General features: G+C 41.6%; 1 protein-coding gene across 2 annotated transcripts in view; it reads left to right on the forward strand.

Annotated features, from left to right (window-relative positions):
• The window catches only part of LOC120991349 (regulator of G protein signaling 7 binding protein), a 122558-nt gene extending 99047 nt beyond the window's left edge, over window positions 1-23511 (forward strand). The window contains exons 3-6 of one of the 2 annotated variants that reach the window (XM_040420176.1): window positions 4735-4865; window positions 18416-18560; window positions 20477-20547; window positions 22645-23511. In XM_040420176.1, the coding sequence (XP_040276110.1) occupies window positions 4735-4865; window positions 18416-18560; window positions 20477-20547; window positions 22645-22736 (439 nt within the window). In that variant the 3' untranslated portion in view covers window positions 22737-23511. Of the gene's footprint in view, window positions 1-4734; window positions 4866-18415; window positions 18561-20476; window positions 20552-22644 lie in introns of those variants that run through there. The other variant, XM_040420177.1, reaches the window with a different exon arrangement.
• The last annotated feature ends 840 nt before the right edge of the window (window positions 23512-24351 follow it).

The raw sequence follows: 24351 nt of genomic DNA on the forward strand, positions 1-24351 counted from the left end.
CAGACTAGATCATTCTGGCAGTAATGACCTAACTGTAGTGTGCTGCCACACCGGAACATTGTAACAAATGGCCCATTACTTCTGCCCACGTCCTGCTGTCACTATTGTGATGCTGTCATCTGCCTGATGCCACACGCTTGCTGCCTCTACTGCCATCCGCCCCCACTGTGATCCATCACATGGTTCATAAAAAAATGGCTGTACAACATTTCACATACAAACAATAGAGCTGAGAAATGGGGATCATTCTAAATTAAAGTGGTACTATACCTACTATAAATGGAAAAATAGAATCTCTTTGCGCACATTTTTGATCAAACGTGTGTCGGGCCCATCTACCAGGCGTCAAGGTGGCTTCCGCAGACGGGTACCTAACACTAATATACCACCTCTTTTGAACTTACCTAAGCCTACAATTTTAGGGCAGTGTAGGAACCAGCTACATTTATACTCTGCTCAGAAGCCCCAGACAGATGGGCATTGCCCAGTCCAAAAGAGGCGCTACCCTCAATATATACTACAAGAGAATTTAGACTAGCACATTCATATTCATAGTCACAGGTGCATATCCATCAAGCAAACATGGTTGATAAAAAAAATGGCTGCACAACATTTCACATACAAACAATAGAGCTGAGAAATGGGGATCATTCTAAATTAAAGTGGTATTATACCTTCTATAAATGGAAAAATAGAAGCTCTTTGTGATCCATCACATTTTATCCCTGTTTTGGACCCATTCCTGTTTTTGCCTTACCATTACCAATCCTGATCAAATACGGATGCAAAGAACTGACCAAATTCTGACCGTGTGATAGAGTCCATTGAAGTCCTGCCTGCAGGACCTCTTTTCAATCTGATTAAAGCCAGTTTTAGAGGCAAATGGCCAAAACTCATGCAAATTCAGCATGAGGCCTCTATCACACGGTCAGTATGTTGCATCAGGATTTTATCATGATTTGGAATCCAACAGTAGAAATGGGTCCAAAACACAAAAGATATACAAATATATTCAATATAGTGCTATATATTAATTTTTTAGAATATTCGTCATTTTTTTCCATCTGAAGTCATGATTCCTCCCTGCTTAAAGAGGACCTTTCACCGGGAATAAAACATCTAAACTAACTATACAGACATGTAGAGCAGCGTCCAGGGATCCCTCTGCACTTACTGTTATACCTGGCCAATCGCAGCGCTCAGCTCATAGCCTGAGAGAAAAAAAAAACTCTCAGGCTATGAGCTGAGCGCTGCGATTGGCCAGCGCTACAGCATAGGAGAAAGAGACGCCGGCAAGTTCCCCTGGGTGGAGCCTAACTATGAAGATACCGGAGGCTATACCGGGAGAACGGAGCGGCGCCCAGGTATAACAGTAAGTGCAGGAAGATCCCTGGGCGCCGCTCTACATGTCTGTATAGATAGTTTAGATGTTTTATTCTGGTGAAAGGTCCTCTTTAAGTTGCTTGTGGGCCAATGACATCGACACAATTCTAAAAATTTTGCCTCTATACACCACCACAATGAATTTGAAATGAAACGAACAATATGTGCTTTAACTGCAGACTGTCAGCTTTAATTTGAGGGTATTTACATCCAAATCGGGTGAACGGTGTAGGAATTACAACAGTTTGCATATGTGACTCCCACTTGTTAAGGAACCAAAAGTAATGGGACAGAATAATAATCATAAATCAAACTTTCACTTTTTAATACTTGGTTGCAAATCTTTTGCAGTCAATTACAGCCTGGAGTCTGGAACGCATAGACATTGTATAGATCCAAAAATGTTAGAATTGTGTTGATGTCCCAATATTTATGGACCTGGCTGTAGATCTGCACCTTTTCTGTGGGTTTGTCCTGCACCTGCTTTAGGCTGATAATAACCAACCAAATGAGTGAAGTGTGAACTAAGCCTAATAGTGACGAACAGTCATTCTACAGCTAACAGAAGGAATTCAAATGTATGTGTATGCACTACCGTTACATGGATTAAAAGAACCTTTTTTCTCCACCTTTTTACTTCATTGGTGCTGCTTCCATGTGCTTATTTTTTGCTGTACCGATGGATACTGTATGCTTTTTTTGTTTAGCTAGGAGTTAGCTAAGAATGGTGGTGGCCTGCATGAAGATGCACTAATCCATATGTCTGTCATTCTGATGCACAGTAGCTGTTTCACTACCAAAAAGGACTAGCAATGCATGTTGCTGCACTGCACAGTGATGTACACCAGGATACATGTTCCCTAAAGTTTAACTACAGACGGGATAGACCTGATTTAACATTCTTTGTGACAAAGTATTTAGAATCAAATCAAATGTTTTGGGAAAATTCGCAAAGTGACTGAATCAAATTTTTTAAAACTTCGCTCATCTCTATTTACAATGCTAGATATTTTCTGTCTACATAGCTAGTGTTAGTCAAAGGCGAATAATAAAACATGCATAATACTGTATAATAATATTACATTAGACAGTGTATTAGTGATAGCATACAATGTCTATGTATAAGACAAAAAACAGACAGCCTAAGGCTACTTTCACACCTGCCTTCAGGTGTCCGCTCGTGAGCTCCGTTTGAAGGGGCTCACAAGTGGCCCTGAACGCAGCCGTCCAGCCCTGATGCATTCTCAGTGGAGGCGGATCCACTGAGAATGCATCCGCCTGCCAGCGCTCAGCCTCCGCTCCGCTCAGTGAGCGGACACTTAAACGCTGCTTGCAGCGTTCAGGTGCCCGCCTGGCCGTGCGGAGGCGAGCGGATCCGTCCAGACTTATAATGAAAGTCAATGGGGACGGATCCGTTTGAAGATGACACAGTATGGCTCAATTGTCAAACGGATCCGTCCCCCATTGACTTTCAATGTAAAGTCAAAACGGATCTGTTTGCATTATCATGAACAAAAAAAATGGTTTTTCATGGTTATGCAAACGGATCCGTTCTGAACGGATGCAAGCGTTTGCATTATAGGAGCGGATCCGTCTGTGCAGACACCAGACGGATCCGCTCCTAACGCAAGTGTGAAAGTAGCATAAAAAGTTGCATATAGTAAAAAGAGAAATTAAGGACTGCCACCTAGTGGCTGTAGTCATATATTCAGTTCTGCTTAACGCAAAGCAGAATGTTACAGTTTTTTTTTTTTTTTTTAGGACTATCCTGTTTCACTTGAGAATATATTACATTTTCTATAAAGACCCTCTATGCATGGCAATTCAATCAACATCGTTTTAAATAACTGTTTGAGTAAAATTCAGTACCATTCACCTGTATGGGGTTTTTTCAGCAGCAAGCACATGGACTTCTTTAAGCTCCTTTCAGGTGAATGGGGCAGTTGCAGAAATACCTGCAACAAACCTGCGTTGTGTGACTTCACCCAGAGCTTCAATCACAGTTCTGCTGTGTTGCAATTATAAGCAATTGCCCTCCATGTTGTCAGCCAGACCCCTCAACACTGAAGGGTACAGCCCAGGGGCGTAGCTATAGTGGAAGCAGGGTAATCTGCTCGAGATAGGGGGGATAAATAGCTGCTCTTCGGTCCAGTCAGTTCTAGTTACACCACTGGTACAGCCACACATGCAGTTTTTCAAGCCAAAACCAGGAGTGAATTAAAAAAAAGGAGATGCAGCATATGTCCTTGAGAATTTCTCTCGTTTTTTTGTACTCCCATCATTTAAAGGCTGGGGACTCCTTTGCAACAATATTTTTTAATTATTGAATTGCATTTATTTTGTGTTAAACATGTTTTTTTTAATAGAGTTGAATTCAAATCTTTGCCTTCTTTGGCTTCTACGGCTGGCATGTACTGTATACACACTATATTGCCAGCTGCAGACAGCCCTTCTGTGATAAATATTTCTGTCTGATAACTCGGGTCTCCAGTCCCTCCCTGACCTCTTCTGAACAATCTGATGATCGTGAACATGGTTAAGCAGAAATCCAACAGGATTCAGTTTCTTCTGTTGTGTCGTGGTAACTTGCGGGTCGTACCGTTCACTATCATCAGATGTGATGTAGTAACACCACACTACAATCTTATAGTCACAGCGTAGCCCTAGCCTACTGTAATTCAGCTCTGCTACACTATTACATTGGTATTTATTGCATTTCTATATGATTTTATTTTTTTGTGGAGTTTATAATTATTTGCACATTCACATTACCTAAAGCAGAGACCCAGATTTACTAACGTGTCTGCACCAAGATTATGTCTAAAAACTGGTGCAAATCCGGGCAGCTAAGGTTTCTACACTTTTTATGATTTGCTCAAAAGCGGTGAGGCTAAGTGGTAAAAGGGTGGAGCATTACATGAAAAGGTGTGGCCTAAGATGCAACATTTTGTGCCAAACTTGCACCACAATTCTGGAGTAAAATTCTGTCTCAAAGTAAGCCAACCAGTATAGAGTTCGAAAAAAGTGTCTATCCCAAAACCACATTTATCACCCAGCCTGAGCCCCTGTGATAAATCTTATGCAGGTGTAGCCATCCCATCTAAGCTTAAACCATCTATAAGATCAGTAAATCTGGGCTAGAGTATCTGGTCTCATCTGGAGAAATGCTCCTGTGAAATCCTGGCCGTCATTCATAAGCCCCCAGCTGAGTCTCATTATCAGCATAAAGTGGTGACCAGCTGCGTTTGCACAGCTCCACTATCTGCACTGACCGAGTTTTTCCCGGCACAGATTTATGAATGGTTGCGTGCATTGCTCTACTTCAACTTTTTTATGTTTTTTTTATTTTAGGGCAGAAGATGGGGAGATCCACCCTGAAATCTGCAGACTTTACATACAGCTGCAGTGCTGCCTAGAAATGTATACAACCGAAATGCTGAAATCCATGTGTCTTCTAGGCTCCCTTCAGCACCAGCGGAAAGGTAAGTCCCATTATTTTTGATTTTCTCGATTATCCCATTTTTCATCTTTCCACAGATTAGAGGATACATGTTGGATTTCTAGGTGGGATGGTATCACTGCTGAGAACCCCAACAATTCTGAGAACAGAGATCCCTGAGTGCCCTGGCTGAATGGAGGAGTAGTACGCATGTCGTTCCACTATGTCATTGACTTCTATCGGACTGATGGACATGTTGCCCAACTCAGACAGGGACTCTTGTTTTCATGATTGCTGGGTTTATGGGATAACCCTTGTAAAAAGATTACCTAAATCTGACATTTTGCTAATTTTCGTTGTTGAGTCCTCTACAGTATTTGAAAAGTAAAGAAGTGGAAAAACTACAAACATCCCCCGTATACTCCCACCAACACTATTGCCTTCCAAAAGAAATGCCACAGGTGTCCTCTGAGTATGTGCCACAGAGCTGCAGGAGATGAAGTTATGGTGCCCAGCCTGGAAAGAACTGTCTTCCATACACCCCACCAAGTTTAATATGAGGCCTTACAGCACAGTAGTACTTGGAGGATGTGGAGTTTCAGCGATCCATGTGTGACCACATAATTTATATTCATTAGGTTAGAAATGTAAATGACAGTCTAAGTTTTGTTCTTATATTAATATGTCTGTAAAGGTTCTCATTCATCCAGGTCATTGTATATATACATACATCCAGCAATTGGACTTCTTGTATTATCTCTTGAAGATGTTTCGTCAAAACAGAAGAAGAGCAATATTGTGTATGCAGTCCAATGATGTCCAATTGTACATTGGGGAAACAAAACAGCAGCTACACCAGCGTATGGCCCAGCACAGAAGAGCCAATCCTGTGGTCGGGACTCACCAGTGTACCTTAGAGTGTATCTAAGAGGGCAGTGTACCTTAGAGTGTATCTTAGAGGGCATTTGTCAGCAGATTTGTACCTTTGAAACTGGAGGACCTGTTACATGGTGCCTTGGCAAATCACCTATATAAAATATCTAAAGCACACTGCAGACACAATATACAAAAGTATCAAATATATCTTTATTAGATCATTAAAAGAACATCTCAAAAGACAAATAAGCAAAGGCATTGACACTCCAAAACCATAAGGTGGTGCCAAAATGGGTCTATTATAGTATTACATCAGATAGCTGAAAAGGGAAAATATGAACAAAGAGTGACAATACCATATGGTGTTCCATTAAAAGGTAAAAAAAAAATCAACACAAGTAAACCTTGTAAAATACAGACCCGAATCAGCACCTCCAAAAGAAAACACACCCCAACACGTGTTTCGCGCCAGCTTCTTCAGGGGAGACAGAGTTGAGTAGAAATGAGCACCTATCAATACCCCATATGGATCATTTGAACATCTGAAATCGATTGATAAATCATACCTGTCATCTATGTTATGATGCCATCTCCCACCTTCGAGCGCGCCATCGCTACATGAACGGACCGCGTCATCATGCATCAATTATATGATACGCATACTGGAAGGCTGGGCGGCGCCATAAATAAAAAAATAGCATAAACAGAACCCACCACAAGCATGATACTTCATACAATATAAATCCCATACACAGATATACCCATTATGGATAATACAGAGAGAAATCTTAAGTAAAGTGTGTCCCGTACGCACCGATCACATGATCGGGTGAGGACAGGGTACACAGCGCAAGTCCTGAAAACCAGACATGCGCACTGGACCACAAACACCAAGGCGCTGTATCAGATATGGGCAGATGTCCAGAAAACCACCAGTGTACAATGACAGTGCATGGGTGAGTTGGAAGGAGTGCATGAGAAAGAAGAAAGATTTGTTTGTTCTTTGTATGTTTCTAACTAATCAAATGTGAAGGCTTTACAATTCACTTACTTCATTTGCAGTGGCTGCTTTCTCAGATCTCACTGAGGGTCATATGACCTGTGATGTCAGCTTCTCTTCCTGCTCTGATGATGTTTGGTGCACAAGCTTGAGAGAGCAGGTCTGTGTCTGTGCACTAGATGTCACTGTGCAGGCCACTAACCCCTGCACTGGTTCAGATGCTGCTGTCTGCCCTGTGTCTCCCTCCCACTGGATTCTTCAGGAAAAACTTTAACCCCTTCAGCAGCACAGACTCAGGGCTGAAGGCTTTACTGAGTAGCTGCAAGCAGTGAGGATACAAATGCTGGGCACAGGAGCTGACAGACTATAGGTGTTCTGCAAAGCATTGCACAAGAACAGGTAGGAGGAAGATCCTGTGTGTATCAACAGTGTCATTGTAAAGCTGGGACTTGTAGTCCTACACATACAACATGCTGCTGAGTATCCCAGCAGTCAGACATTGCACTCAGGGCAGACTTATTCACTACCTTTGCAGAGCAGGGGGGAGGGGCACAAATATTCATGAGGAAAACCTCAGAGATTGTTGTTATTGCAGATAAACAAAAGGCCAGAAGAGAACGAGGGAAATGAGGAAATAGAATTTTCTTTTTGCCTAAAACTTGCTTAGCTTATGTATATATTGCTGACCATCAGATTAAGGCCTCATGCACACGGCCGTTGTTTGGCTCCGCATCCAAACTGCCGTTTTGGCGGCTCGGATGCGGACCCATTCACTTCAATGAGGCCGCAAAAGATGCGGACAGCACTCCGTGTGCTGTCCGCATCCGTGGCTCCGTTCCGCGGCCCCGTTAAAAAAATATAACATGTCCTATTCTTGTCTTTGCGGACAAGAATAGGCATTTACATTGCCGGCACCCGTTCTGTTCCGCAAAGGCAACACGGGCGGCTTCCGTCTTTTGCGGATCCGCGGTTTGCGGACTGCAAAAAAACGGCACGGCCGTGTGCATGAGGCCTTACAGTGCTATTTTTTTTCATAACTCGGACAACCCCTTAAAGCATCTAAAATCACGATCACATAATTTAAAATCAATGACAAGATAAAATATAATAAGATACGCCATATAAAAAAGAGCACAAATGTATATCAAGTGTTGAATAATAAATGAAATCTATCACAATATCAATGTGTATACAATGAGGAAAGGTGTTGTGAATAAATAAATACATTTAAAAAATCACAATTCATAAAAAATATTAATGCAAATTATAGCATCAAATTATAATTATTCAAACATAAGCATGAGTACACCCTTCAAATTTGAAACCTAAATGAAAACTGCTGATGAAAAAAACCCCAAAAAAACTTATATTGGTATTAATAATACAGAAGCTGCTGTATTATCCTAACCGGCTCTGTGAAATGGGACAAACATTATGAACAAATAAAATCAAAACGGGGAGAAAAAAATATATACAAAATAGGTATATATATATATATATATATATATATATATATATATATATATATATATATACAGTATATACAGTTGAAACCAGAAGTTTACATACACTACAGGGAGTGCAGAATTATTAGGCAAGTTGTATTTTTGAGGATTAATTTTATTATTGAACAACAACCATGTTCACAATGAACCCAAAAAACTCATTAATATCAAAGCTGAATATTTTTGGAAGTAGTTTTTAGATAGGGATATCTGTGTGTGCAGGTGACTATTACTGTGCATAATTATTAGGCAACTTAACAAAAAACAAATATATACCCATTTCAATTATTTATTTTTACCAGTGAAACCAATATAACATCTCAACATTCACAAATATACATTTCTGACATTCAAAAACAAAACAAAAACAAATCAGTGACCAATATAGCCACCTTTCTTTGCAAGGACACTCAAAAGCCTGCCATCCATGGATTCTGTCAGTGTTTTGATCTGTTCACCATCAACATTGCGTGCAGCAGCAACCACAGCCTCCCAGACACTGTTCAGAGAGGTGTACTGTTTTCCCTCCTTGTAAATCTCACATTTGATGATGGACCACAGGTTCTCAATGGGGTTCAGATCAGGTGAACAAGGAGGCCATGTCATTAGATTTTCTTCTTTTATACCCTTTCTTGCCAGCCACGCTGTGGAGTACTTGGACGCGTGTGATGGAGCATTGTCCTGCATGAAAATCATGTTTTTCTTGAAGGATGCAGACTTCTTCCTGTACCACTGCTTGAAGAAGGTGTCTTCCAGAAACTGGCAGTAGGACTGGGAGTTGAGCTTGACTCCATCCTCAACCCGAAAAGGCCCCACAAGCTCATCTTTGATGATACCAGCCCAAACCAGTACTCCACCTCCACCTTGCTGGCGTCTGAGTCGGACTGGAGCTCTCTGCCCTTTACCAATCCAGCCACGGGCCCATCCATCTGGCCCATCAAGACTCACTCTCATTTCATCAGTCCATAAAACCTTAGAAAAATCAGTCTTGGCGTTTCAGCTTGTGTGTCTTGTTCAGTGGTGGTCTTCTTTCAGCCTTTCTTACCTTGGCCATGTCTCTGATTATTGCACACCTTGTGCTTTTGGGCACTCCAGTGATGTTGCAGCTCTGAAATATGGCCAAACTGGTGGCAAGTGGCAGTTGCACGCTTGACTTTTCTCAGTTCATGGGCAGTTATTTTGCGCCTTGGTTTTTCCACACGCTTCTTGCGACCCTGTTGACTATTTTGAATGAAACGCTTGATTGTTCGATGATCACGCTTCAGAAGCTTTGCAATTTTAAGAGTGCTGCATCCCTCTGCAAGATATCTCACTATTTGTTACTTTTCTGAGCCTGTCAAGTCCTTCTTTTGACCCATTTTGCCAAAGGAAAGGAAGTTGCCTAATAATTATGCACACCTAATATAGGGTGTTGATGTCATTAGACCACACCCCTTCTCATTACAGAGATGCACATCACCTAATATGCTTAATTGGTAGTAGGCTTTCGAGCCTATACAGCTTGGAGTAAGACAACATGCATAAAGAGGATGATGTGGTCAAAATACTAATTTGCCTAATAATTCTGCACGCAGTGTATATAAAAAGACACATATGCATGTTTTTCTCAATTTCTGACATGAAATCAGAATAAAACTTTCCTGTTTTTGGTCAATTAGGATTACCATAATTATTATTTGCCAAATGCCAGAATAATGAGAGAGATAAATTTTAAAGCATTTTTATTACTTTCTGCAAAGTTAAAAGTTTACATACATTTCATTAATATTTGGTACCATTGTCCTTAAACTGTATGACTTGGGTCAAACGTTTTGAATATCCTTCCACAAGCTTCACACAATAGTTGTCACGGGTGAAGTTTGCAGATGGCTGGAACTTATGAATAAACGAGCGACTGGCTTGATCCCAAACTAGGGAGCTTATAGGTGAGCCCTATAAAACCCTTAGAGCTCTCCCTGACTGCTATGCCCATACAAGGGTCTCGATGGTAGATGATTGCATGCCCACGTACCTAAGTCTGTGTGACACCTGAAAACCCTATAATAGTGAGGGGACACGACTACCGGCTCCCTGCACTTAATACGGACGGAGTCAGGGTCACTTAGAATCAAGCCAGCAAGGAAACACAATAAAGTAAAGGACTTATCTGAGCAAACAGCAGAAGCAGCCTCCAGCAGTGAACACTTCATCCAGGAAGTAGTATAAATCGCAAAGTGAGGCAGTATGGGAGGGAATATAAAGGAAGACGATTAGTCTAAATAAGTGACACCTGGCGGAAGGAAAGGAGATGAGAAAGTGAAACCAAAACAAAGAACATCATACAAGAGGTAGAGAAGAACATCTGCCAGACCTTCTCACAGAACTGGCGGTGACAATAGTTGGTCGGAATTTGGGCCCATTCCTCCTGACAAAACTGGTGTAACTGAGCCATGTTTGTTGGTCGCCTTGCTCGCACCTGCCTTTTCAGCTTTGCCCATATATTTTTAATAGGATTGAGATCAGGGCTTTGTGATGTCCACTCCAAAACATTGTGCTTTGTGCTTTGTTATCGTTAAGCTACTTTGTAACCAGTTTGGCAGTATTGCTTCGGGTCATTGTCCATTTGGAAGACCCAATTCCGCCCAAGCTTTAACTTCCTGGCTGATGTCTTGAGATGTTGCTTCAGTATTTCCACATAATCCTCTTTCCTCATGATGCCATCTATTTTGTAAAGTGCACCAATCCCTCCTGCAGCAAAACAACCACACAACATGATGCTGCCACCCCCGTGTTTCACAGTTGGGATGGTGTTCTTAGGCTTCTGAACTTCTCCCTTTTTCCTCCAAACGTCCTGATGGTCATTATGGCCAAGAAGTTCAATTTTAGTTTTGTCAGACCATAGGACATGTCTCCAAAAATGTAGGTCTCTGTTCCTGTGTGCATTTGCAAACATTAATCTGGCTTTTTTATGTTTCTTTTGGAGTAATGGCTTCTTCCTGGCAGAGTGGCCTTTCAGCAAATGTTGATACAGTACTTGTTTCACTGTGGATATTGACACAATCTTACCAGCTTTCGCCATCATCTTCACAAGGTCTTTTGCTTTTATTCTTTGGTTGATATGCACATGTCGGACCAAAGCACATTCATCTCTGGGACACAGAACCAGTCTCCAGCGCGGTAATTTCCCATCTTATGTTTCCCATCAGATGAATGAGGCACTTTCAGGTATCTTGAAATTGCACCCAAGGTTGAGCCAGACTTGTGCAAGTCCACAATTCTCTTCCTGATATCTTGGCTGATTTCTTTAGACTTTCCCATGATGCTACACAAAGAAGCAGTGTGTTTCAGGTGTGCATTTAAATACATCCACAGGTGTGTTTTTAATTAATTCAGATGTTGCCAACAAACCTAACAGAAGCTTCCAAACACATGACATCATCATATGGGCAGTCTAGAATGGTTTAAAGGCATAGTAATCTTAGTGTATGTAAACTTTTGACATTGCAGAAAATAATAAAAATGCCTTAAAACATTCTCTCTCTCAATATTCTTACATTTGGCAAATAATAATAATTATGGTAATGCTAATTGACCAAAAACAGCAAATGTTTATTCTGATTTCATGTCAGATATTGAGAAAAACATGCATATGTGTCTTTTTATATAGTGTATGTAAACTTCTGGTTTCAACTGTATATATATACAGTTGCAAGAAAAAGGATGTGAACCCGTTGGAATGATATGTATTTCTGCACAAATTGGTCATAAAATGTGATCTCATCTTCATCTAAGTCACAACAATAGACAATCACAGTCTGCTTAAACTAATAACACACAAAGAATTAAATGTTACCATGTTTTTATTGAACACACCATGTAAACATTCACAGTGCAGGTGGAAAAAGTATGTGAACCCTTGAATTTAATAACTGGTTGAACCTCCTTTGGCAGCAATAACTTCAACCAAACGTTTCCTGTAGTTGCAGATCAGACATGCACAACGGTCAGGAGTAAATCTTGACCATTCCTCTTTACAGAACTGTTTCAGTCGGGTTGAGGTCAGGAGTCTGACTGGGCCTCTCCAGAAAGCGTATTTTCTTCTGTTTAAGCCATTCTGTTGTTGATTTACTTCTATGCTTTGGGTCGTTGCCCTCTTGCAACACCCATCTTCTGTTGAGCTTCAGCTGGTGGACAGATGGCCTTAAAGGATAACTGTCGTATTTTTTATTTTTTTTGGAGTATTGGATTGTGGTGATTAATATCACCTTGGTGGCCCTATTTCAACTTTTCACTGTGTATTCAATTACCCCTTAATTCCACATTTTTGTTCCCTGTACTGCCTATTTTTACCTGTGCTTAAAATAGGGTTGCTATGCATGGTCCGTCTATCTGTTGATAGACGGAGCATGCAGCGTGCAGGCTCACATTACTGACAGCCAGAGACTGTAAGTAAATGATTAAAGCCAGGTCCTCCCCAGCAGCTGATAACAGTGCCTGGGCTGTGTGCACTTCTACCTGTCCCTGCGCTTTGCAGACGCTCCCTCACTCAGCAGAGCTGGAGAATACAGAGTTGGAGCAGCGCACAACAGGGAAGGGAGATCTGCCATCTGCTCAGTGTATAAATGAAAGCAACATGTGGTAAGAGGACCCCTTTGTGCTGCAGGAGATTAACCCTTTAGGGGGGAGAGCTCTGGTTACTGACACTTTTGGGGGGCTATTGTTACTGGCTAGCGCATGTGAGGAGCTCAATGCATTGTGGGTAGTGAGGGCAGGCGGGATTAGCCTCAGGGTGAGGGCAGTGGCGGCCATCTTAACTGAATACTGAAATTGCAGTTTTATGCAGACTGGTTGCGAAGGGCTGAATCTTATTAAATATGGGGTAAGTCAGTCTAATAGTAACTGTTTCTGGAATATCATGTTATTAGTAGCTACATATATGAAAATTGAAATTAGGGTCTAAATGTGACAGTTATCCTTTAAGTTCTCCTGCAAAATGTCTTGATATACTTGGGAATTCATTTTTCCTTCGATGATAGCAATCCGTTCAGGCCCTGACGCAGCAAAGCAGTCCAAAACCAGGATGCCCCCACCACCATACTTCACAGTTGGGATGAGGTTTTCATGTTGGTGTGCTTTGCCTCTTTTTCTCCACACATAGTGTTGTGTGTTTCTTCCAAACAACTCAACTTTGGTTTCATCTGTCCACAGAATATTTTGCCAGTACTGCTGTGGAACATTCAGGTGCTCTTGTTCAAACTGTAATCGTGCAGCAATCTTTTTTTTGGACAGCAGTGGCTTCCTCTGTGGTATCCTCCCATGAAATCCATTCTTGTTTTGTGTTTTACGTATTATAGATTCGCTAACAGGGATGTTAGCATATGCCAGAGACTTTTGTAAGTCTTTAGCTGACATTCTAGGATTCCTCTTTACCTCATTTAGCAGTCTGCGCTGTGCTCTTGCAGTCATCTTTACAGGATGGCCACTCCTAGGGAGAGTAGCAGCAGTGTTGAACTTTCTCCATTTATAGACAATTTATCTTACCGTGGACAAGGCTTTTGGAGATACTTTTATAACCCTTTCCAGCTTTATGCAAGTCAACAATTCTTAATCGTAGGTCTTCTGAGAGCTTTTTTGTGCGAGGCATCATTCACATCAGGCAATGCTTCTTGTGAAAAGCAAACCCAGAACTGGTGTGTGTTTTTTATAGGGCAGGGCATCTGTAACCAACACCTCCAATCTCATCTCATTGATTGGACTCCAGTTGGCTGACACCTCACTTCAATTAGCTCTTAGAGATGTCATTAGTCTAGGGGTTCACATACTATTTCCACCTGCACTGTGAATGTTTACATGGTGTGTTCAATAAAAACATAGTAACATTTAATTCTTTGTGTGTTATTAGTTTAAGCAGACTGTGATTGTCTATTGTTGTGACTTAGATGATCACATTTTATGACCAATTTGATCAGAAATCCATATAATTCCAAAGGGTTCACATACTTTTTCTTGCAACTGTATATATATTTAGTGTAAATATGTTCCTCCCCCATACTCACGCTGGATACCAATCACAGTAATTGCAATAAAAGAAAAAAACATAAATGGAATCAATGAAAGGGGGGTCCACATGCATAATAAGGAGATGGAAGAACACTGTAGAACCATCCAATGTAAAAACCAGATGGTAGGTAGACTAAACCACAGACAATTTGCTTGTTGGATCCAAACTGGTAAGAAAAAATATATATATACTGTATATCACATACAACATAGAAAACAATCAGTTAAAAAATATATCTACAAAAGAACAAGGTACAAATCCCAAAGGATCACAAGAGTATTAGGATATAACGACATAGAGTAGCGTTGGGTCACACCTTTGAAACTGGCTGACCTGCTGTATGTGCACTTGGCAGCTGAACACATCTGTGTTGGTCCATTGTTCATATGTGCCCGCATTGCTGAGAAAAATGATGTTTTAATATATGCTAATTAACCTCTAGTACAGGGGTCAGCAACCTTCGACACTCCAGATGTGGTGAAACTACAACTCCCAGCATGCTTTATTCACGTCTATGGGAGCTCTGAAAACAGGTAAGCAAGTGTGCATGCTGAGAGTCTTAGTTTCACCATAGCTGGAGTGCCGAAGGTTGCTGATCCCTGTTCTAGGAGCAATAGGGGTGTTGTCATTACTCCTAGAGGCTCAGCTCGCTCTGCAACTGCCATACCCTCTGTACTTTGATTGACAGAACCACGCAGTGTAAACGTGACCACGCCTGCCTGGCCCTGTCAATCAAAGTACAGAGGATGCGGCAGTTGCAGAGAGAGCTGAGCCTCTACATGTAATAGCTACACCCCCATTGTACCTAGAGGCTCATTCACATATATTAAAAGATAATTTTTCTCAGGAGTGTGGGCACATATGAACATAGGACCAACACAGATGCCTTCAGCTGCCACGTGCAGATACAACAGGTCAGCCAGTTTTATAGGTACAAATCTGCTGACAAATCCCTTTTAAGGACAAAGGAGGCTTGTCTGATGACAGCAGGGTTCACATCTTAGACACAAAGGAGGACTGGTTCAGATGAGGTGTGAAACAACTAGTTATGTTAAACTAGAGAAATCAAGCTTGAATAGAGGTGGAGGGGAGCGACATCCATTGTCTGCCACTTACAATGCTGTTTTAACACCTTTCCCAATGCAGTTTAATCACACCTTGTAGCGTCAGTCATGCACATGCAATCAACACCTTACCATCATTAGGTACTTGACTTTGTGTTGATTATGATAAACAGATAATGATGATTAAAGCATGAGTCACCAGTATTTAATGCTGGGGATTTCTTATACAAGTCATTCTAATTGAGAAAGCCAGTTGGATGACTAGCGAAGTGTCTTCAAGAGAAAATTCAACAAGTCCAGTTGCTGTGACCTATTACCACTGATATATTTATAATTCTACATATGAATTATTCTTAACAATTCTACAGTGTTCAATCCCATAACACGGCATCCACATTTAGCAGTCAGTTGACCACATTGTCCATGGCTTCCGATGGCACGCATGTCTGCACCGTAGCAGAAGATGTTCACACATGATCCAGGCCAGGGACTATGTGATCAAGATTATGTCATACACTGCCTGTCCAAAAAAAAAGTCGCCACCCCAAAAATTTAGTTGGATCGCCTTTAGCTTTTATTACGGCACGCATTCGCTATTGCATTGTTTCGATATTTGTCACAAGATTTATTTCCATCCAGTGTTGCATTAATTTTTCACCAAGATCTTGCATTGATGATGGTAGAGTCTGACTGCTGCGCAAAGCCTTCTCCAGCACATGCCAAAGATTCTCAATGGGGTTAAGGTCTGGACTCTGTGGTGGCCAATCCATGTGTGAAAATGATGTCTCATGCTCCCTGAACCACTCTTTCACAATTTGAGCCCAATGAATCCTGGCATTGTCATCTTGGAATATGCCCGTGCCATCAGGGAAGAAAAAAATCCATTGATGGAATAACCTGGTCATTGAGTATGTTCAGGTTGTCAGCTGACCTCATTCTTGGAGCACATACTGTTGCTGAACCTAGATCTGACCAACTGCAGCAACCCCAGATCATAGCCCTGCCCCCACAGGCTTGTACAGTAGGCACTAGACATGATGGGTGCTTCACTTCATCTGCCTCTCTTCTTACCCTGATGTGCCCATCACCCTGGAACAGGGTAAATCTTGACTCATCAGACCACATAACCTTCTTCCATTGCTCCAGAGTCCAATCTTTATGCTCCCTAGCAAATTGAAGCCTTGTTTTCTGGTTTGCCTCACTGATTAGTGGTTTTCTTATGGCTACACAGCTGTTCAGTCCCAATCCCTTGAGTTCCCTTCAACTTGTGGTGTGGAAATGCTCTTACCTTCACTATTAAACATAGCTCTGAGTTCTACTGGTTTTTTTCTTCGATTTGATTTCACCAAATGTTTAAGTGATCGCCGATCACGATCATTCAGGATTTTCTCCCCGCCATATTTCTTCCTCGAATACGATGGGTCCCCACTATCCTTCCAGTTTTTAATAATGCGTTGGACAGTTCTTAACCCAATTTTAGTAGTTTCTGCAATCTCCTTAGATGTTTTCTCTGCTTGATGCATGCCAATGATTTGACCCTTCTTAAACAGACTAACATCTTTTCCACGACCACGAGATGTGTCTTTCGACATGGTTGTTTAAGAAATTAGAAGCAACTCATTGCACCAGTTGGGATTAAATAACGTATTGCCAGCTGAAAGATAATCACCCATGCAGTAATTATCCAATAGGAGGCTCATAACTATTTGCTTAGTTAAATCCAGTTGGCGACTTTTTTTTTGGACAGGCAGTGTTAAATTATAAAAAAAATCCAAAGCTGCGCTCACCTGGTTCCACTTGAAATTGATGCACGGACTGAGCTGGGATTAAAGCGCACTTGAGAATATAGAGGAAAAAAACATAGGAAGTCCAGCTTCCAAAAAGTGACGTACTTTAGTCCAAAAATATATTAAAATCCAACATGGCAACCCGGTCTACGCGTTTCAGATCTGCTAATGCCGATCCTTACTCATGACCAATAGTATTATATCCACACAAGCTTACATGCTAGGCTGAGAGAAAACTCTTAGTGTTAGGCCTTATGCACATGACTGTGTCTGTTTTGCGTTCCACAAACCCGAATCCGTAAAATATGGATGTGGTCCGTGTGTCTTCTGCATTTGTTTTTCCTGCATTAACTTCAATGGGTCCGTGTCCAGCTTTTTGGGGGCGTATTCTCTGTTTTTACGGAATGGACATACAGATGTGGAAAGCATATAGATGATCCGTGTGATTTCCGCTTCCATATGTCCGTTCTTCAAAAAGATAGAACATGTCCTATACTTGGCCGCAAAATTCAGATCATGGACCCATTGAAGTCAACGGGTTCCCTAAAAATGTGGATGGCACATGGACCGCATCCGGATTTTGCGTGTCCACAATTTGCGGACCGCAAAATACATATTGTGGTGTGCATGAGGCCTAAGAAGGCCTGTCAGAAGCGTTTAATGTCGGAGGCAAATGGAGGCACAGTAAGAGCCCTTGGACTTGTATGGGCACTATATTACGACTCTGCAGAACTTGAAGGCTATACAGAGCCATTTGCATGTGTCCTAAAACTGGTCATTTCGAAAGTTTTAAAACTCCTTTAACTATAATTAATCAGATATCAACTTTCTAGCAATCTCTGGGTGGCTCCTGAAAAACAGAAGAGTTGGCAAATCTCCTGCGAAGTGCATGGAGACCTGCATTCTCCCAGAAAGCAGCCCTCCATGACCTCTAACTGTATGAGGTGCCAGGATGCCATATTCTTAGATAGATCCCTGGTGCCCATACCTGCTTTGAGGGAGACATACTATAACTCACCACAGAAAGGGACATGATGTGTCAAAAAAAAAGGGGCATTGTTTACATGTGAAAGCGTGGGCTGAGCATTTGAAAAGGGGCTTGTCCACATCCAAAAAAAATCTTTAGCCCCACCTTTCACACACCACACACACCTGTCTCCCACAGCCCTGCTTCACAACGTTGGCATGGATGGTTTAAATATTAAATATTTTTCTATTATTTTTTTTTACTTTATAAAACAGTTGGATATACAGTTATAAAAATATAACATAGTATATATATTCATTAAGCCCGACCTTTCTTTGTATTCCTATCTTAAAGGAAAAGAGCATTGTGCTGGTCCAAAGATCATAGACTATAAAACAGATGACAGCTCAGAAGTTCCCATCCTAGAAGATACGTCGTCATCACCGGTGGATGTCCAGTACTGCTGGCAGGTTTCCACAGACATTGAGAACACAGAAAGGTAAATACAGTACGAATCCCAAAGAAAATAATCTTTGATATGCTGTAATATAGAGGTATACTACCCTAGAAGGAATTCCTCCTGGGGCTTATACAGTACCTCTGACATACAAATTCATGGTAGGAATTTAGAAGGTAAGTCAAGTTCCACAAGCAGAGGAACAGCCTGCTGGAGTTCATTGTGTCCGGCCTAGCTGGATACTGCCATGCACCATTAGCCCCCAACGACTATAATGGGATCTAGCTGGTTTCCGGCATAAGCGTGCACCATAACCTGTGCGTGCACCAACTTTTGTCCATTCAAAACTGCACTCATAACGGAAACCAAATGGATCCCATTATAGTCAATGGGGCGCATGGCAGTATCCAGATACGGTGAACTCCGGCAGGCTGTTTCTCTGCTGGAAAAGCCTGTAGGATAGCTTTAGCGGAGGTGTAGAACTAGCCTAAGCACCTTACTGTTTGAATTTTTAGAGGTTCTGAGTCAAATATCAGGTTGTGAAATTGTAGGTATTTGCCTTTTTCCTTTTTCACTTGTGCAGTGAGCCCTTGTGGGAGCTGGTGTAGAGGATGGGAGGTGTAGTGGCCCTGATATAGTGTTGTTGTGAGACTGTGTCCATCGCTCCCTGGGGTCCAGTGCAATGAAAATGTAGCACTGAAGAAGGTGTCCACATTTAAACGTAACAAACTATTTACAAAGTGCAACGTAGAACTTGAAATACATTCCGTAGCAGCAGGCTTTTAGTTCAGTTCTTATCTAGCACAAGAAAGGATATGGAGGCAGTTTGGTCAGTGGCTATTCAGCACTAAGATGATACTGGCCTAAAGGTTACTTGGAGAAGAGTGGCTTGGTTGCAGTGCCTCACCTTACAGCAGTATCTGTAGATGCAGATGTAGCAGTTCACTCTACTGTCTGGAATATCAAGGCTTTAGCTGAGGCTGTCTTAAGCTGTTATTCTGGCAGGAGAAGGGTATCTGGTTCCTGAAATTCTCTCACAGGGGAGAAGATATGGTTCCTCTGAGTGGGTGCTCTACAAGCTGCTTCCTCACTCCTCCACTATCAGAACAGGACCTCTCTTGTCCCCTTTCCTCCTGGCACTCACTACTATTGACTACAGATTTGCAAAATGTGGCTTGGTCCTTTTGGTGAAATGTGGCTTAGTTTTGAAAGTCTTGAAGAGATGTGTGCATGTCAGCTGAATGTAATGCTCTTAGTCCCATTTCTTCACCCGGCTCTGACACTCTTCCACCTGTGCTGCTTCCAGTACCCACACAAGCACGGAGGCTCTGCTTCCACTACCCAAGCAGCAACTGTCCATGAACTGCCACATTTCCAGATGGTAGTGCATGAAGAGTCACTGCTCCAGAAGTGGAAGCAGAGCCTCTGCGCTTGCACTGCTACTCGGAGCAATGGTGCAAGTGCAAGATTGTTGGGGTCGGGCAAGATGTCTGGCCCCTGTCAATCAAGCGGCAGGAGGATATTCTTCACCGGCGGGGACAACCCCTCACAGTTGAAGAATTCTGGCTGATGAGATAAACCAATTCGTAAGAACCGTTTTGACCATTCCTAATTGGGAGTGATGGCTGTCTGTCAAATGAGTGGTCAGCCGACACCTGACTTATGTGTATGGCCGTCCTAAGAGTCTGCCACCATGTATTCAGACTAATCAAGTTCTGGCTGCATATACAGTATAGATCACAGAAGATTTGTAGACTGCGTACCTTGTAGCTGAGCCTCAGCTCAGATGAGATGTATTAGGTCAGGATTGATTCTCAGTAAGCAGGTGGAGATGATATGAAAAGGTACAGTATATAGAAATCCACACTGTTCCATGGGGTTAGGAAGATGAGAGTTGTCAACTTTCAGTATCTTTGAGTACAATCCTGCGATGAACAAGTTTCTTTTTTTCTTTTCAGAGACATGAGGGAAATGAAAAACCTCTTAAGCAAACTCAGGGAGACCATGCCTTTGCCATTAAAAAACCAAGGTAAGTGCATCACTATTGGTTTTTTATTTGCAGAACTATTTCCTGACAAATGTAAGTGCACAATGAAAACCCCTATATACAAGGAGATCTTCATAGCTGAGGAATGCATTTTAGAGATTAATAAATTATAGGTTCCCAGACCATTAGGCTTGTCCAGTGGTTTTCCAGTTTTTTTTTTCTATTAATCTTCCCCCCAAAGACTAGACTGTTGAAATAAATACTCACCCTGTCATCACCACTCTGTTCTGGCTCCCAGGTTCTCTTCACTGGTCTTCATTTGTCAGTTTCCCCATGGACAGGGTCAATGACCCAATGACAGGTCTCAGCAGTGACGTGTCCCCAAGAGGCATGTGACCCAGCAGTGATATTCAGCTTGGAGACATGTCACTACTGAGGCCAGTCATTGGCTGCATCGGCACACATGAACCTATCCATCCAGAAGTGGGGTCTGACTGCTGAGACTGTCCTGAGTTCACCAACTGAATGGAGCATTAATACGAGAATGAGTCTAGCATGCAGACATCCACTCCATTAATTTTCATGTCTGTATGCTGTCCAAGTATAGAATGTACAGAACCTGGACTAAACTCTGACACTTTCTAGTCAATGGGCGAATTCACATGTCCAATTTTCTTAATGTGCAGAGAAAATTATAGCATGCTCTATTTTGGTCTGATTGTTCTTACTAGACTTGACTACAGAAGTGCCATGACTCTTCTCCCTCTGCCTTGACTCTTCTCCCTCTGCCTTGACTCTTCTCCCTCTGCCCTAATTGTTCTCCTTGTGCCCTGACTCTTCTCTCTGTTCCTGAACTGGTCTCTCCGGTGCACAACTCTTTTTAAAGTAATGTTTTTATCTGAAACACCACAGCATTTCAGAGTAGGACATAGCTCTGTGTCATGAGGGATTTTATGATTTCAGACTAGCAGAGCTGCAAGAGTATAGTGTACGATGAACACAACCTTCTGTTTAGATATAATGTGCTTTTTACATAGTGAGAACAGCGTGACATGGAGAGTCAATTATATATGCATAACTAATTGCAGTAATTGTAGGCTAAGTGAAATGTTAAATTGGAATTCATCATAGTTTGTTCTATCCTCTTGTAGAACAAGTAGTAGTGGGTCTGTGGTTCCAGAGATTTCAACAAGAACAAATTCTGTAAGAAATTGTCTGACCAGGTGTCATTTGCTTTCACCTCCTATTAAAAAATATGTAATATGGTCCCAGATTTATTGTTCTTAAAGGGGTTCTGCAGTATTTTTATAAAAACTGCCCTTTTTTCTAACCTGTGGAAGACTGTTTGGTTAGGGTTAAGGTTACCTGATACCCGATACTCACTCTACTAATGCCGCTATCTGGGTCCTGGACGAACATGTTCCCTAGTCTTCATTGGATGTGTTTCCTAGTCTTCGTGTTCAGTTGCATTTACTATTGTGCAGTTGAACAGGAAAAGAAGAGCACACATCCAGTCGGGACCCAGGTGGAAGTGAAATTCTTGGGAGTAGGTCATGATATTCTCAACTTGCAGCTTGAATTTAAAGGTCTCCAAAAATTTTGCTATCATAACAAACGTTTAAGGGAATTACTAAAGAAAAACATTTTAAAGGGGCTCACCAGCCTTTAACAAATTTGGGCTTCCCACCTGCTCCCTGCAGCTTGCTTCAGGGTCCTTTAGTCCACCACTGCATCTGCCATTCTCTGGTCCCCGCTTGTAAACTTCTGGCATGGATGGGATCGCCTGTGCCACTGCAGCCAATAAGTGGATGCAGCAGTGATGTGTCCCACAAGTCACAGGTACTGTAACCCAATGATAGTCTGCTTGGGGACGCATAACCGTTGTAGTCAGTCATTAGCTGCAGGAGCACATGTGACCCCTGTCCGTGCCAGAAGATTGCAAGCAGGGACCGGAGCATGGCAAACACAGCAGTGAACCGATATACCCAGACTGAAAGCAGGCAATTATGCTTTCCTCTTCAAATCTGTCAGTCGAGGGGGGTTTGCCAGAATTTATGAAGTTGGAGAACCGTTTTAAAACTACGGAAACATTTGTGGAAACAGATGATAAATACAAATATTCTATTCTTTTACGCACAGACGACAGTAGCCTCCTCAACTTGACACCTTATCCACTCGTCAGAAGAAGAAAGAGAAGATTCTTTGGATTGTGTTGCCTCATCTCCAGTTAAAAATCAAGAAAAGCCATTTTTTCCGCAGATACGCTATAATTTGACCTTTGCCGTCATATATCGTATTGAGGTTGGTTAATTCATTATGTATTCAGTGTTGCCTAAACTGCCTTGTTTCAAAACTTGTATAGTTTGAAGATGAACGCCATGATTACGAATCGGTGGAGGAAGAAGCAAGTGAGATGAAGCCATCAATGATGGCTGGATACACGACAAGGGACCTTCTGAACAATTCGATGTTCATGGCATACAATAAATATGCAAAACGCTTTGATGTCCTAGTATTGTGCTATAGGAAAACCATTCCATCGGCATCACAATGGAGGTTAACTATGGATAATAGTGGCAGCAATTATTATGCGAATATTGATGTATCAAGGCCAATAACTGTACTTTGTATTTTCAGTTCGTTCTCTCTTGTCTCGATCATACTTAGTCTTCCACAATGCATCAGGATTTTGTCCAAGAGCTCAGCCAAGTTTCTACCCTACTAGCTAGAGGATGAAAATAAAGTATTTATGGCTTGTACATATATTGTAATCTTGATGACGATCATCAGTATTTTCCTTTCAATCGAATGGTGTGATTTTCACAATTTTGAAGATGTTATATATATATATATAAATATATTACAATAGTGTATTCAAATCCCCGATATATCCTCATGACCTAGAGAGACAGTTTATCATATATTGTTACTATAGGAAGTTGAAGCATGGTGTCTGCATATTGACATAGTGTTAAATCTGATAGGGCATGCCAGACTTAGCTCAGACTGAAATATATCCTACATTTTACATTGTTAATAAATTTTTTTAGTTAAATGTGTAACATGCTTTGTATCCTTTTTCCATATCTAAACATGGTCATACACAAATGGATGAGGTATTATTTGGATGTTTGGTTGGTTGGTGTGTCGTTATGATAATCAATGAATCCATGTAAATGCTGAAAGCAGACTGAATGAGCAGATGCAGATTAATAAGAGGAAGATGAATGATACAGTGCGTTCGGAAAGTCATCAGACCCTTTCACTTTTTTCACTTTATGTTGCAGCCTTGTGCTAAAAAAATATCAAATTTTTCCCCCACATTCTGCACTCAATACCCATTTATGAGGAAGTGAAAACCGAATGTGAGAAATCTTTGCTAACTTATTGAGAAGGAAAAACTAAAATCTTGCATTGACATAATTATTCAGACCCTATACTCAGGACTTAGTTGAAGCACCGTTGGCAGTGATTACAGCCTCAAGTCTTCTTGGATATGATGTCACAAGGTTTGCACACCTGGGTTTGGGGATTTTCTACCATTCTTCTCTGCAGGTCTTCTCAGGCTCTGTCAGGTTGGTTGGGGACCGTTGGTGGACAGCCATTTTCAGGTGTCTCCAGAGTTGTTCTTCAAGTCAGAGCTCTGGCTGGGCCAATCAAGGACATTGGCCGTGTGCTTAGGGTTATTAACAATGAAAAATAAAAAAAGTGTAGTCAGCACGTCCAAATTTGTGGAGTTTAATCCAGATGCAACGTTTCGGCTTAGAAACCCTTTGTCAAGCATGCATATACCACAAAGTGTGGGGTTTAAATACCCCAGAGTTAACAACAATTGGGGGAGTGACC

The sequence above is a fragment of the Bufo bufo genome, chromosome 2 (genome assembly GCF_905171765.1).
Source record: "Bufo bufo chromosome 2, aBufBuf1.1, whole genome shotgun sequence".
NCBI lineage: Eukaryota > Metazoa > Chordata > Amphibia > Anura > Bufonidae > Bufo > Bufo bufo.